Below are 14,889 nucleotides of genomic sequence, written 5' to 3' on the forward strand. Positions count from 1 at the left end.
ACTTGTTTAACAAATCCAAAACCATATTTGTGTTACGCACAGCCGTTTGTGTGTATGTGACCTTTGGAATCTCTCGTGAGACCAACAAGGAGTAATTTAATTTCTGTGAAAACTTAACTACAATATTTAAATTACATGTAGGTGCTTTTTATTTTCTGGGTTTTTGAAAAGAAAATTTCAACATGATATATCAAGCTCCTATTGAATCTAATCCGATATCAACTTGTATGATTGAAAAATAGGAAAATTGTTCTTTAAGCTTTGATTTGGCAATGATAGCTGGATTCAGTGACTTATAAATCAAAAGGTTTCATTAAACTAATGAAAAGTATCAAGCTTTTTCTAGGATGTCGAAATCATGGTAGGTTTTTTACACCAAGGTTTGTCTTGTTCATGAATTTTTTAGATGGATATGAGCTACGTCTATATCTTATTTCTTTGGTCCAAGTTGGCACTATTCTTCTTGAAATAGATGATGTTCTGACCTTCTGATATATAAACAATTCTTAACTTAATTAATTCCGTAATCAATTGTTTTCGCCTAAAATTAATAATGTTGTCAACTTAAAGCTACACACACGATATATAAGAGCCCTAATTTTATCATATGTAAGATATTTAAGATAACTTTCTAGCATCTGTAAGATACAACTGGGATAAATAATACGGGGGGAAAGGGAGGAAAATTTGAATTGCTCCTTATGGTCTTATATACAAGTCATTAGGAAAAAATTGATGATTTTTTTCTAAACTATTTTGCATAAAAAGTTAGATTGTTAATTACTTTTTTAAATTTTCTCCTCTTACACGTTCAAGTTAGACACATAGACGATTTATTTTAGCTTATTTTATAAAAAAGTTACTTATTTTTTGAAAAAAACTATTTTGTAACTTTAATGATATTTATTTAAACTTTTAAAAATAATCAAAATATAAAAAATAAATATATAACTATTTTAAGAAGTTAATTTATGTAACTTTTAAAAATAATTTAATACAATAGATAAAATATTGTTTTAAAAAGATAAGACGTGTAAAGATAATATAAAATATTTAAATAATTATTTATTTGTATAAATCAAAATTAAAGAAGATATAAAAAATAAAAATAATTAATTAATAACCACTTTTTGTTATTATAAACAAACATCAAATAACATATGCTTTTGATAGAATCTTTATAAAATAAATATTTTTTAATTTTTTAAATTATTTAAAAATTATTTATTTTTTAAATTTTAAACAAATAGGCTCATAATTTAGTTTCATATATTATAATGATAACGAAATTTTTTCGTTGGATCTTTCAAATTTATCTTAAACGTCATTTATTTTTTAAAGTTTATTCACTGCCAATCGACGGATCGGGTATAATATATGAAGCGAATTGTGTCTTGGGAAGATAAAATATCTAATAGTGAAATATCCTTTTCTTCCTAACATTCATCCTTATCTAATTCAGAAATGAAAAAAAATACTTTTTTTATTAAAAAATATAAAATATTTTTAATTAAATCTCTTCTCTTAATAAAATAATTACTTATTTTTAAATTAATCTTATTTTTTATATTTATCTCTATTAAATATTCTATAATAAATATAAAATTATTATTAATATAAATATTTTTAAAAATAATAATAATTATATTTTAAAAGATTAAAAATATTTTATATTTTTTAACATCTAATTTTTTAAAAAATATTTTATATTTTTAAATGGAGGGAGTATTACCCTTATTTATTTAATTATTTTTTCACAAACAAAAACGAAAAAGGGTTGGCATCAATCAAAATCGTGCCGGGCATAATTCCTGGCCGTAGATGTCACTTTCCGCTCCAATTTGAATTTTCTGTAATTCGGATCTCTCAAATACTTTTTTATTAAAAGATATAAAATATTTTTAATTAAATTTTATTTCTCAATAAAGTAGTTATTTATTTTTAAATTAATTATATTTTTTTATATTTATCTCTGTTAAACATCCTATAATAAATATAAAGTCATTATCAACAAGGATACTTTAAAAAAAATAATTACTCCTCAAAAAATTAAAAATACATTACATTTTTTAACATCTAACTCATTAAAAAATAACTTATATTTTTGAACAAAAAAATAAGTAACAAGATATTTTTGAACAAATAGAAAAAATTGTACAATATTAGATTTATTATTATTATTATTATTTTGAACGACGTTGTTTGTTATTGTTGTTGTTGCGTTTCTGTATTAACTATATCCAAGTTACTTTTGAGTTTTTATATTCTTATTTGAATTAATTTATATATCTTTTTTTATAGCGTAGATTGCAGAGCAGGCTGTGTCAATGTCATTATAATATATATATATATATATATATATAATAAAATTAATAAACAATGTTTTAAAACTAAAACGCTCACGAAACGAGCAATACAGTAAAAGGTCCAGGAACATTTTGTTGTCTTGTGCACCTTTTCAACTATTTTCGTGCACTTTTTCACTAAATTAAAGGCTCTCACTATTTCACAATGCTCTTAAAAGCAAGGTCGATTAAGTGATTCATTGAGTTAATGATCGGATAATTATAGGGTTCAGTCAATAAGTTGGCACAATTTTAAAACCGTCCGAATTCTGTCAAGTTATTACCCTCTCAAATAATTTATTCCTTCGTGTCTTTTTCAGTAGGTAATTGAGCAGTTAATCTTTTTCTGAAGCAACTCTTTGCTATGTCACTATCATAATATCACCGTAATATAATCTATTCCCTCCCCGTTTGAAGGATTCAGACACATTTACTCATCTTATTTTTTTTTTCCCCTTTTTGGAAATATCTTTAAAAATGTTGTTGTCTCCTAGTGGTTATGGTTGGAACAACCATAGAATTTTGATTGGGCCAGTAATTCAAGCGAGATGATGGATTGAACTTACAAAAGAGCCAAATAATTAAGTCTGAATTTAACCTTCTCAAGTTTTGAGTGTGTTTAGGTTGGTCCAAATATTTAAATTGCAGGGTCATTAAATAATTTTTATTTTTATTTTAAAGTAAACTATTTTTATATTTATAAAAAATGTTAAAATATTTCTGGGATATTTAAGAAATGCAGGGGGCTCACTTTTTTTAAAAAATTGTTAGTATTAAAGTTTTAAAATCAATAACTAAATACACGTTAAATATTTTTTGAAATATTTTATAGATTAAAAAACAATAAAAATATAACAAGTTGAATGATTTTTATTTTTTAGAAAATATCCTTATCAATGTACTCAATTATATTGTCTCTTAGTATAAAATGAATCAAAATTTTAAGGATTAATTAATATTTAATATATTGTATATTGTTTTGGAAAAAGGAAAATATTTATTTAGCTATTTGGGGGCAAGTCAAAACCTAGCCAGGTTTGGCCTAATTTTTTATGCCAATTTGAGTAGGGCTGAATATGCTCCATGTAACACGACTAACAAAAATAAGCAAATGAACAAGGAATTTTGATACATGCACCATTCTGGAGAGGGTTATTGGACTGCTGTTAAATGGATCCTTCGTTATTTGAAAGGTAATTTTAATATTGGCTTGATATTTGGAAAGAATAAGGCTGTATTCAATGATATCGTTAGTTTTACTAACTCTGATGGTAGTCATGATTTTGATGGAAGAAAATCTCTTTTAGCTAATATTTTCACCCTTTGTCGCTCTTCTATTAATCAGAGAGTATCTTTCCAATCTATTTATTTATTATCCTTGACTGAAGCAAAGTATATAATAGCAATTGAGGGTGCAAAATGTAACACACCAAAAAATTTTTTTTTTTAAATAATTTAACTCAACCATAGTTGGGTTATAGCCACCCAACACATTTTTATATCAATAATTTTAATATAAAATATTTTATAATTAACATTTCAGATAAATTTTTACCTCCTACATGCCATTAGGCTAAATCACATTTGTCCATCCTTATACTCCCAACAAGTAAACTAAATCACATTTGTCCATCCTTATACTCCCAACAAGTAAAATAAGCAATTTAATAAATTTTCAACACAAGCCAGTTATTTGGCCTTATAATCATGCCATTTTAACCAATCCAAAGTAAACCAAATATTAAAATTACAGTCATCCAAATTGTACTAAAAATAGAAATAGTTTGAAAGGCATGATTACATTTATATATTCATATAATTGACAATAAACAAAAAAGCCCTAATATTGACAATATAACACATTATAAATCATAAATTAAATACCCAAAAGAGACAGTGGATCTATACCACTAAGCCTCTGGGACTCCTCCACGTGTCACTCGTGGCTCTTCTCTTGAAAATTGTTAACCACATAATGAGACTCAAAAGTCCCAGTAACCAAAGCCAATTTATGATAGTGTATACAAACAGTTAAGTGTGTGCTTACTAAGTGAGAATTAAAAATAATATAATTCCAACAAATATAAGAAATATTATAATAAACACAAACAACCATCCTTATATCCCTCCATTAACCTCGAGCCGTATCCCTCACTCGGTACTAAATTACCCGGCCAAAAGTAGATTAGCCCGAGCCCTTACAAGCCACCTATTGAGCTCCAATAGGGGCGTACCACGTGGCACATAAATACAACAATAATAGCAAGTCTCCCAACACCTCCCACAATAATTAAACAAATTCATAATAATATTGCACAATTATACAATATTACAAAATTCATAATTTTCTCAATAATCACCCAATTAACATGAAGTAACACTAATCACAAATTAAAAGCATGGTTACCTTGTGGCTTTTTTCAATAAATTATTCCTTAAAATTTCTCTCTCACCACAATCTTCACCAGTAATACAATCTACAAATAACATATTATTTATAAATATTAGTTTCAATTTTTGAAACTAATAAAATAATTCTAATAATAGAATTAAAAATATAATATAATTCCTAATTTCAATCTTAATACAAATCTATAGTTAATACTATTAAGTAAAATTTTTAACTCCTCTTTTAATTATCAATAAACATTGATAATCTAAAAATCAAATTTTAAACTAATTTCTATTATCAAAATTTTCTTTTTATTTTATAAATTCGTACCTAAAATACCCAAAAATTAAAAATTAAGTCTCTAGCTTAGAATCATAATCCTATAACCATAATAATTCATTTCTCATCCCAAATAATCATCTAAACCTCAATAAATCAACATATATTTTCAGATCTAGTTTAGAATTTGATCCATAAGCCACAGATTCAAAGATCATCAACAAATTTATACTCTAGAACATTTATTATACTACTGACAACCTCAAAAACTATATTTATTCAACATAAATTCATCCCTCTTCCAGATCTTAAATTTTCTACCACTACAAACTCAGAAACTAAAGAAGAAGGATGACTAAAAAAAATTTTTAGAACACTTACTTAGTCTTAAAAAGCTTAAAATCACACCCTAAATATCCTATTAAAAATTCTTACCTTAAAAATTTAGATATTTCGCACCGGCAACTCGCTTCTCTCCGCCTCAGCTCGCGCGCAGGAAAAGAATTGAAGAAATGAAAGGAAACGGGTGAGTTTTATAAAAATTCAGTGGGTCCCACACATTTTTTTTATTCTCTTCTCTCTCTTCTTTCCTTCTTTTCTTTTTATTATTTTATTTTACTGTTCATGCGCGGCGGCCGAAAGTTTCCTTGTTTTTCTCCTTTCTTGTTTTTACACCTTTTCTTTTGTTTTTTTTATAATAATAATAATAATTTAATAATATTTTTTTTATTATTATTTTTTTCTTTTTATTTATTATTTTTTTTAGAATTATATCCTAAGTTAGATTTAATAATCATTTTCTACTAATTTATTTACCTCTAAATATTTTTTAAAATTTCTATTAACCCAAATTAACTATTAAAATTTAAATTGAGATGTTACACAAAAGAAGCTATTTGGTTGTAAAATGTTGTTGTTGAACTTAGTGTTACCTAATGAGTTACTAATGTTTTTTGTGGTAATCACAGTGCTATTCATTTGACTAAAAACGAAAGGCATCACTTGAAGACTGAGCATATAGATATCAAACATGACTTTATCAAGGATATTGCTGCAATTAGTGAAATTATTGTGAAGAAAATTCATAATCTCAAAATCTAGCAAATATATTTACAAAGTCTCTTCCCAATATTAAATTATAGCATTGCTTGGGTTTAATCAATATCCATAGCACTTGACTGCCTTTTGGGACTACTTGACAATTATTAGCATTACTGAATTTGAGTTGAGAAAAAGTTTGTTAAGATTATAACTCAAATATTTATAGTTCTTTATGATTATTTTTGTGTATTATTTTGGTGTAAATTTATCATACACTTATTTAATATTTTAGGAGATATTTATTATTATCTAATATAATACTTTTTACTGGTAAGAAGTTCTATATTTATCATATCTCTTAATCTCTCATGATAGAAATAATCATTGTAATTTTTACTCTCTACAGTGAAATTCCTCATTCATTGCTCGCGAGCTGTCTCTCATATTGAAGGTTTTCTCATGTTAAATTTCCTATGTCATTTTTTTATCATTTTTTAACTTTTTTTATAATTTTTAATTATTTTATTCTGTTTACTTTTGCTAATTATTTATACACTTCCCAACAATTACATTGTTTTATCTATAAAAAAATATCTAAACTTTTTAATTATACCTTTATTAACAGGAGAATAATGATGAATCACATTGTTATTTGTATGAACATCTTCTCAAGTTAAAGGGTAAAATTCAAAAATTATTGCATCTTTTAATTTGATATCTTATAATAAGAATCGCTTTTCGTTTTTATACATACATTATAAAGTGGATTGAGCAGTACACTAAATGATACTCCCTTCGTTCAAAAATATAAGGTATTTTTTTTAAAAAGTTGGATATTAAAAAATGTAAAGTATTTTTAATCTTTCGAGGTGTAATCATTATATTTTTTTTAAAAGTACCCCTATCAATGAATAATTTTATATTTATTACAGGGTGTTTAATATGAATAAATATAAAAATTACATGATTAGTTTGAAAATAGGTAATCACTTTATTGAGGGATGAGATTCGATTAAAAATATGTTATAATTTTTAACGAAAGAAATATAAACTAATATTTCTTTCTGTCCTTATTATAGGATGCATTATAGAAAATTTTTTTGTTCTCCAATATATGAGGCATTTGATAGGCATTGATTACATTTATTTTTATATTACCCCTGTCCAAACTTATTAATTATGGGAAAAAATATAATAGCAATTTAATTTGTTTTTTTGTTTAAACAGACTTTTTTTTGTTTTTCAACAAAGTTAATAATTTAAATGTTTTTCCTTGTTTTCAATTAGATAGGTAAAAGTGTTTTAATACAAGGATAAGATAAAATGCCCAATTTGATTTTTTGCTCATATTTATAGATCGCATAATTAAATTTTTATTATAATTTTTTTTCCTTTAACCTTCATTAAATATTTACAAGACAAAATATATTATTAAAATGTATATTTAATTTTTTAAATTTTTAGATAGAATTAATAAATTTTTGATTTTTTGAATTTTAATAAAATATATTGAAAATTACTTTTAAATAAGACAAAGTGACTAAATGAATATTGAAGGAGATTTGAAGGGACTAGTAGAACTTCGGGGTTTTAAAATGTGTATATTCCCATGTCACACCCACCGTTGTTCTAAACCATCAAACCACCGAACATCCACTGTCACCAGGCCTTGAAACCATGGGCACTTGTTCAAATGACAAAAATATCCATATTCATTGAATCAAGTCGTGGTGTCCGTGACCGTCTCAGAAAAGAAACAGCAAGGACAAAGGATAATTTGGTCAAATAAAATATTCTTAGGATTTTAATCATTCCCATGTTCTGTGGGGAGTGAGCACAACGATGGAATGTGCTCCCGAGACAGGACAAAGACAGGTTAGCCCAGGTCGTGGGCCCCGCGTGTTTCTTTGGATAAGGGCTCCTTCTCTCCCCTCCCCCCACTTCCCACCATTTAGTTCTAGCAATTAATCGAATAACGTGAAATATAATTTATTTATATGTCAAGTGCTCTTATTTAATGAATATTTGATGCTCCATGGGCCACAGCCATCGTCTGTTTCCCTTAATTTTTAAAAAAGCCTTACTTTTTTTAACCATGTTAATTTTTTTTGAAGGTAAAGGTCTGTGATATATAAATATTAATATGTATATCAGATATAATATGTATCCAATACTTTAATACTTTTATTTTTAAAAATATAAGATGTAATATGTTTTCGATACATACACACGTATATGTTTATGAAAATGATTAAAAAACATTGAAATATAATTTAATTTTAAAAAAAATTCAAAACAGCAAATATACATAGTCCTGAAAAATATTATCAAACAAAATATAATTATTATTTATACTTTTATTTCATCTATATTCAATTGCTTGCCGTCTAATCTATGTTAATAATTCCCCACTTAGAACCACTTAGACTTAAATGTCAGAAGATTATATTGCATTGTTTTTACGATTTAAAAAGTGTAATTTTTATCTTTTCATTATATCTAAAACTTATTTTAAAGGAAAATCTAATCTTTGATTTTAAAAGTAAATCACAAAAATATATTGGAAATAAAAAAGATTGATATAACAATATCTAACAAATTTTAATTTATTAAAAATGATCTTAGAGTATAAGCTTTAAAGTACCAACTCACAATCTAAAAATATTTCAAATTAAAAAAATTAAAATTTTAAAAAATAATATTTTAATACTATGCAGATATGTATTGAAAAAGTATTAATGAGTATCGGTATCAAACATGATATCAATATGGATACGTAAAACAATTTGAAATATCAATGCTTCATGAATAAATTTTTGCTTATAAAATATTGTCCTATGAGCATTCAACATTTTAAACTATTGGTTAGAGTAATTTTATCTTTAAAATAATTTAAACTGAGTATTTTTATCATTATAGTTAAATTCTATAGCAATCAACATTAGAGTCATAGTTATTATTTTCTAATGTTTAACGTTATTAATTTAACTTTAAGCACAAAAATGTTCTGCTTTAATTACTTTAAGCACAAAATTACTTCGACCAATATATTAGTGTGTTGAGTGTTCCTCAAAAAGTATTTTAAAGTCAAAAATATATCATTTTTTAAAAAAAAATATGTGTGAGCCTGTAAACTCACCGCCCCGCCACTTGTTTGAGTAATAATGCAGTGCTGCTAATACTAGCTTAAGTAAGTGTCAAGTTAAAATATGTGACAAGAAGTTTATATTTTTCAATGATTGAAGTCTCATAAATCATCAACCATTTGTTTTAAATTATAAAATGCTTTTTAAATAAAGTTACATGCACTGATAAAATATATTAAATATATTTTATAATTTTATCTTTTTAAAGTAAAAATACAAAATTTTAGAGATGCCTTTCATTTATTAAATTTTAATACTTCATTCGTTAAAGAACATTAATATTTAAAAAATATAATCAATAAAACATTAATTTTATTAAAATATTTTATATTTTGAGATGTTAAATTTTTTTAAAATATTTTATAATTTAAGAAAAAAGTAGTAATATTTATTAGACATTTTGCTAACCAACCCACGATAGTTAAACTGGTTTGAGATCGTTTTTCTTAGCTTGCTTGAAAATACATTAAACCCAGGCATAATTTTTCCAATCTGTACGAGTCAACTCATATCATCGAGCTGGTTTACATTCCTAGTTCTAGATACGAGTATCAATCAGTTAAAAATACAGTTTAAATAGAATATTAAAAAATAAAAATATAAAAACCTAAAATATTTAAAAAAATATAAATATATATAATAAAATTTAAATAAAGTGTATATAATTTAAAGTCACTTTTCATATTAAAAAATGTAAAATATTTTTAACATTTAAAATTAAAATATAAAATAATTATTGTTTTTTTAGTGTCTCAATTAAATAATAAATTTATATTTATTAAAATTATTTGATAATAATAAATATAAGAATATATAATTAATTTAAAAATATATAATTATTTTATTGAAAGTGAGAATATGTTAAAAATATTATATATTTTTTAATAAAATTTCAAAATATATTCTAGTTACTTTTTCCAAACCCCGCAACTATTGGTCGAGCTGACAGGGCACTTGGCTATTGATTCCACCAAACGAGACAGGTAAGTCCACCTGATTACCAACCGCCACTGATCTCATGACACGTGAGCCAATCATGACAAAGGGCGAAACCTCGGCTAAGATCCTCTAGTGCTTCTTCCTAGACGTTCTTCCCTGTAATTACTCTCTCTCTCTCTCTCTCTAATGATTACATTAGATTAAAGAGCGTACATCTCACATGTGAAAAAATCGATTTTTCATCAACCTTCCCCTAACATAATCAATGTTGTGCTTAGCTTGCAGGAAAAAAAAAAAAAAAAATAATAATAAAAAATGAAAAAAAAGGAAATAAATTAAAAATATACTCTCTCAATTAAAAAATATAAGACATTTTCTAAAAAGTTAAATATTTAACAATATAAAATATTTTTAATTTTTTAAAGCATAATTATTACTTTTTTAAAAGTACCCTTATTAATAAATAATTTTATATTTATTATATGATATTTGATAGAGGTAAATAGAATTAGTTTGAAAGTATATAATTACTTTATTAAAAGGTGATATTCGATTAAAAATACCTTAAGGAATATAATTTTTTTCATTGTGTTTGGCTGAGTAAAAAATAAAAAATTTTATTAATTTTATATGGACAATAATAACTATATTATTTATAAAAATATTTATATAATAAAATTTAATATTTTAACACATTAATAAAATAAATTTTATCATATATTATTGATTTAATAAAGGTATAATTAAAAATAAATTTATTTAATACTGACAAAAATTATTGTATTCAATATAACATTTTATTTATTAAATTTTTAAATATATAATAATTTAATAAATATAAGTTATTTAATTAAAAATTAACTTAAAAATTTAGAATTAACATTTATTTAATTAGTCTAAAAATTAAATATACTTCTTGTTTAACAAAAATACATAATCAAAATGTAACTACAATATAAATATTATAATAAAAATAGAGGAAAGCAGGAGGTGGCAATAAAAAAATTAATGAATAAATTTAGAAATAAATTTATTTCTCCAAAATCTTTCCATATTTGAGGAGAAAAATTGGAGTAAAAAATGTGAGTTCCACATGCTATTTTTTTTCTCACTTTTCTCTCCTGCTAAGAATAACATAATTTTTTTTTCATTTTTAGTTTTCTAGAAATTGAAAACTCCAAATCCTCCGCCAGTATTGAAAATTCAGAGAATTATTCGCGACTAGAGCACAGGACCCCCCATTTTAATTTTTCCACATGCTTATAATAATACAGAGTCGCTTTGTATTTATGGAAAGCAAGAGAGTTTAATTTCTTAAGAAGTAAATCAATGGGAAAACAATTGCCATTGCTTGGTAAAAAAAAAAAAATACAAGTTGGGTATGTGTATACTTTTCTACTTTTCTGGCAGAGCTATTAGAATGAATTATGACCAGTGTTATGTATTGTGATTCAAATTTAATGTTGTTTTATTTTTATACTGTCGATGATAGTTTATTGAAAAATGGAAGATAAACCCGCTCGAAATAGATAAATGGCAAGATAGTATTATGAAATGATATAATTGCTCTTATATCTTTAATGACATATTGTAATTTTTTGTAGCAATTACATCTCTGATCCTCTATAAAATAACAGAAAGTATAGTTGTTAAAACCTCAATTAGAGTTATTAATAATAAAGATAAAGTTGTTAATATAAAAAACTTAGTTGTTACTGTATTACTAAATTAATTGAAGTTATGACTAAATATGTTGTTAATGTTTAAATTAATGTTATTAATCAATAAGCTAAAGTTGTTAGTATAAAAAATATATTCTCTATTTTGCATAACTAAACTAAGAACTGTTTTCTAAATTAACAACTTTATTTTGTATATTAATAATTGTGTCTTTATTATTTTGTTTAGGGTTAGAAATGTAATTTTACAAAAGCTTGATGTCAAAGAAGTCTTTACAGATGTTTAAAATAATTTTCGCATTTCACAGCATTTATCTATTATTTATTTATTTTGATGAGATATTTTTGTCATTATTTTATTTTATTTTATTTTATTTTATTCTATATAAAATTTAAAATAGAGGATAATTATCAAGTACGGACACCATCTCAATTCGTGATTAAATAAATCAAGTAACCAACCCAAGAACTTACAATGTTCGCAGCGTCCGGGGCTAGCAGGTCGGAATGCGGGTCCCACGTGGGGCCAGTAGGCCATTGGTTCTTTTGTATATAAACCGCAGACATATCCACATGAGCGGCACAACAGATTCCAAAGTTCAGACGAGACAGCCGCGATGTACAGAAAATCGGAGAGGTTTCCGGCCACTCGACGGATTTCCGATGAGATGTACAACAACGACGACTTAGCTATGAGTTTTTCGGATACAGTTTTTGCGTTTTGGGAGGACCTCAAGTCCTCATCGGAGAATTCATCAAACTCCGGCGTCTCCCTGGGCGAAGAAGAAGAGGACGAGAATTTTAGCACCCTACAACAGAGCAAACCTTTCTGGGATGAACAAGACCAGCTCCTCAAGGTACTGCTTTAAATTCCAATATTTCACACACAAGCGATCAAATTTGATGAACTTTTCCACACAATTCATGTTCACGAATCTCTTATCTCGTAGCCGAGAAAGTTAATTCCCTTCCTTTTTATCCTCATCTCAGGCTACTTTATGCAGAACAACCTCGACAGAGTCTAAAATCCGGCAAGTAACGAAGGAGGCTCTGGAAGAATTAAACGAATCATCAGGTATGCAAATGCAATGCGCTTGCCGGCGGCCGGCGATGGCGTACGGCTGCCGAAGTTGCCTCCGGAGAGAAATATGCAGTCGCCTTCAGAACCAGGGTTTTAATTGCGCCGTTTGTCAATCTAAATGGAAGAGCTCTTCAGAGATCCCATCAGGTACAGTATTATCCATGATCCAAACTAAAAAAAAAAAAAAAAATACACGAAGAAGTTTGCAAAGAAAAATTAATAATGAAATATTGAAATGCTTTTGGGATAATTACTCCAGGGGAGCACACCTATCTGGAAGTGACAGAAAAATCGAGAAGTAAAAGTGGAGAAGTAATAAGAGTGGTGATAGAGTTAAATTTTCGAGCTGAATTTGAGATGGCACGTGCGAGCGAAGATTACAACAGATTAATAAGCCGATTACCAGAAGTATTTGTGGGAAAGGTGGAGAGATTAAGAGTGTTGATTAAGATTTTGTGCTCGGCCGCTAAAAAATGCATGAAGGAGAAGAGAATGCACTTGGCTCCATGGAGAAAGCACAAGTACATGGAAGCAAAGTGGCTGGTCGGAACCTTCGACAGGTCATCGGCGGTGGCCCTGTCGGTGGCCGGTGACCATGTTGTCCGGCCACCGAAACCCAAGACTTCAATGCTCACCTGTGATTTACTGGAGAACATTCCGGGCCTGCACCGAAGTGTAGTTGAGGTTTTGTGAGGAGACTCCGAGAATTTTGCCGACGCATCTTAAATTTCTTGTCCTCGTTCATAATAATATAAGATCCAGTGTACAGATTGGAATATGCGATTAAGGAAAAAAATCAACTAATTAAGCGGAAAATAATAGTAATTAGAAGTGGCCACGTCACCCTCTTTGCTGCAGGAGGCCCTGCTTTACATGAAAAAGACAAAACGAAACGGGCGAGAAGATGAAAAGGTTCGAAGTTCGAACCCGATTATGTCTGGTCTGAGACGATCACAGCAAAATTGTCAAACTTATAAATTTAAATAAATTTAAAAGTCTGTATGTAAACTCATAATGTGAACTCATATTATAAAATAGTAAGCTTACTTATAGCGTAAATAACTATTAAAATATATAATCATATAATTAAAGTAATATATATATATAACAAAAATTTATTTAAGCACAATTTAAATCATTATATTATACTCTCCTGATCCTCCTTATAAGTTATTTCTATTAATATCATTAATATTAATACAAAAATAATATAAAAAATAAAAGTGTGCAGAGTTCTAAATAATTTTAAAAATATTTTTTAAATATTATTTAAAAAGTCACAACGTTACGATCACATAAACATTTTAAAATATTTCTTATAAATGAAATCGGATGGAGTATATTGCAATTATTGTTGCCAAACTATATTTCATACTATTCTTTTAAATTTTCATTTACAGTTTAATTTTAATAAAAATAACTCTATTTCAATAGCTTTATATTATGTTAAAAATTTGCTTATATTTGTTTTAATTCAAACTGGCAAGCAAAGTTTTGATGAAAACCGAGTCTACAAGCAAGTCGATCAGATTTGCTGGGGCGATAGCGTGAACTCACCGAGTCAATTGAGTTGACTCGTGAGTTTGACAATAGTGGTTCACAGGCATTGATTTGGCTGATCACTAGAAATATTTTCGGTTGATGAATAAGAGTTTATAAAACCAAAATTTCCGCACATTAGAACTTGTGAACCGAGGTTTAGGTAAAAGTTGATTAAAGTTGCCTATGAGGGCTCGTTTGATTTTCTGGAAGTCAGAATAAGTTTGTTAAAAATTTATTAAAGTCGATTGATTGTGATAATAAAATTTGTATTTAAATATATTTTTTAAAAATTAATTTAATAAACTAAAAATTGTTTGAATTACACACATATATATGTTACAAAGAATTTTTAAATGTGCATTAGTTTTTATAATTTGTAATTTTTGTCATATAAATATTTTATATTAAAATGTTCAAAAAATATATGTAATAAAAATTTAAATAA

At 26.3% G+C, this 14,889-nt stretch overlaps 1 protein-coding gene across 1 annotated transcript; it reads left to right on the forward strand.

The window, feature by feature from the left end:
* The first annotated feature begins 12,396 nt into the window (after window positions 1–12,396).
* Window positions 12,397–13,721, forward strand: LOC129314468 (uncharacterized). Its single transcript, XM_054957909.1, has 3 exons — window positions 12,397–12,678; window positions 12,812–13,049; window positions 13,162–13,721. The coding sequence occupies exons 1-3, from the start codon at window positions 12,439–12,441 to the stop codon at window positions 13,593–13,595; spliced, it is 912 nt and encodes a 303-aa protein (XP_054813884.1). The 5' UTR covers window positions 12,397–12,438; the 3' UTR covers window positions 13,596–13,721.
* Window positions 13,722–14,889: the final 1,168 nt, after the last annotated feature.

Source organism: Prosopis cineraria, unplaced genomic scaffold, assembly GCF_029017545.1.
Source record: "Prosopis cineraria cultivar Desert tree isolate PC_DT_omini unplaced genomic scaffold, ASM2901754v1 PC6, whole genome shotgun sequence".
Taxonomy (NCBI): Eukaryota; Viridiplantae; Streptophyta; class Magnoliopsida; order Fabales; family Fabaceae; genus Prosopis; species Prosopis cineraria.

Coding starts and splice junctions, on each gene's coding strand:
- LOC129314468 (XM_054957909.1), top strand. CDS start 12,439: ATGTACAGAAAATCGGAGAGGTTTCCGGCCACTCGACGGATTTCCGAT. Junction 12,679..12,811: donor AACAAGACCAGCTCCTCAAG/GTACTGCTTTAA, acceptor TCCTCATCTCAG/GCTACTTTATGCAGAACAAC. Junction 13,050..13,161: donor CTCTTCAGAGATCCCATCAG/GTACAGTATTAT, acceptor TAATTACTCCAG/GGGAGCACACCTATCTGGAA.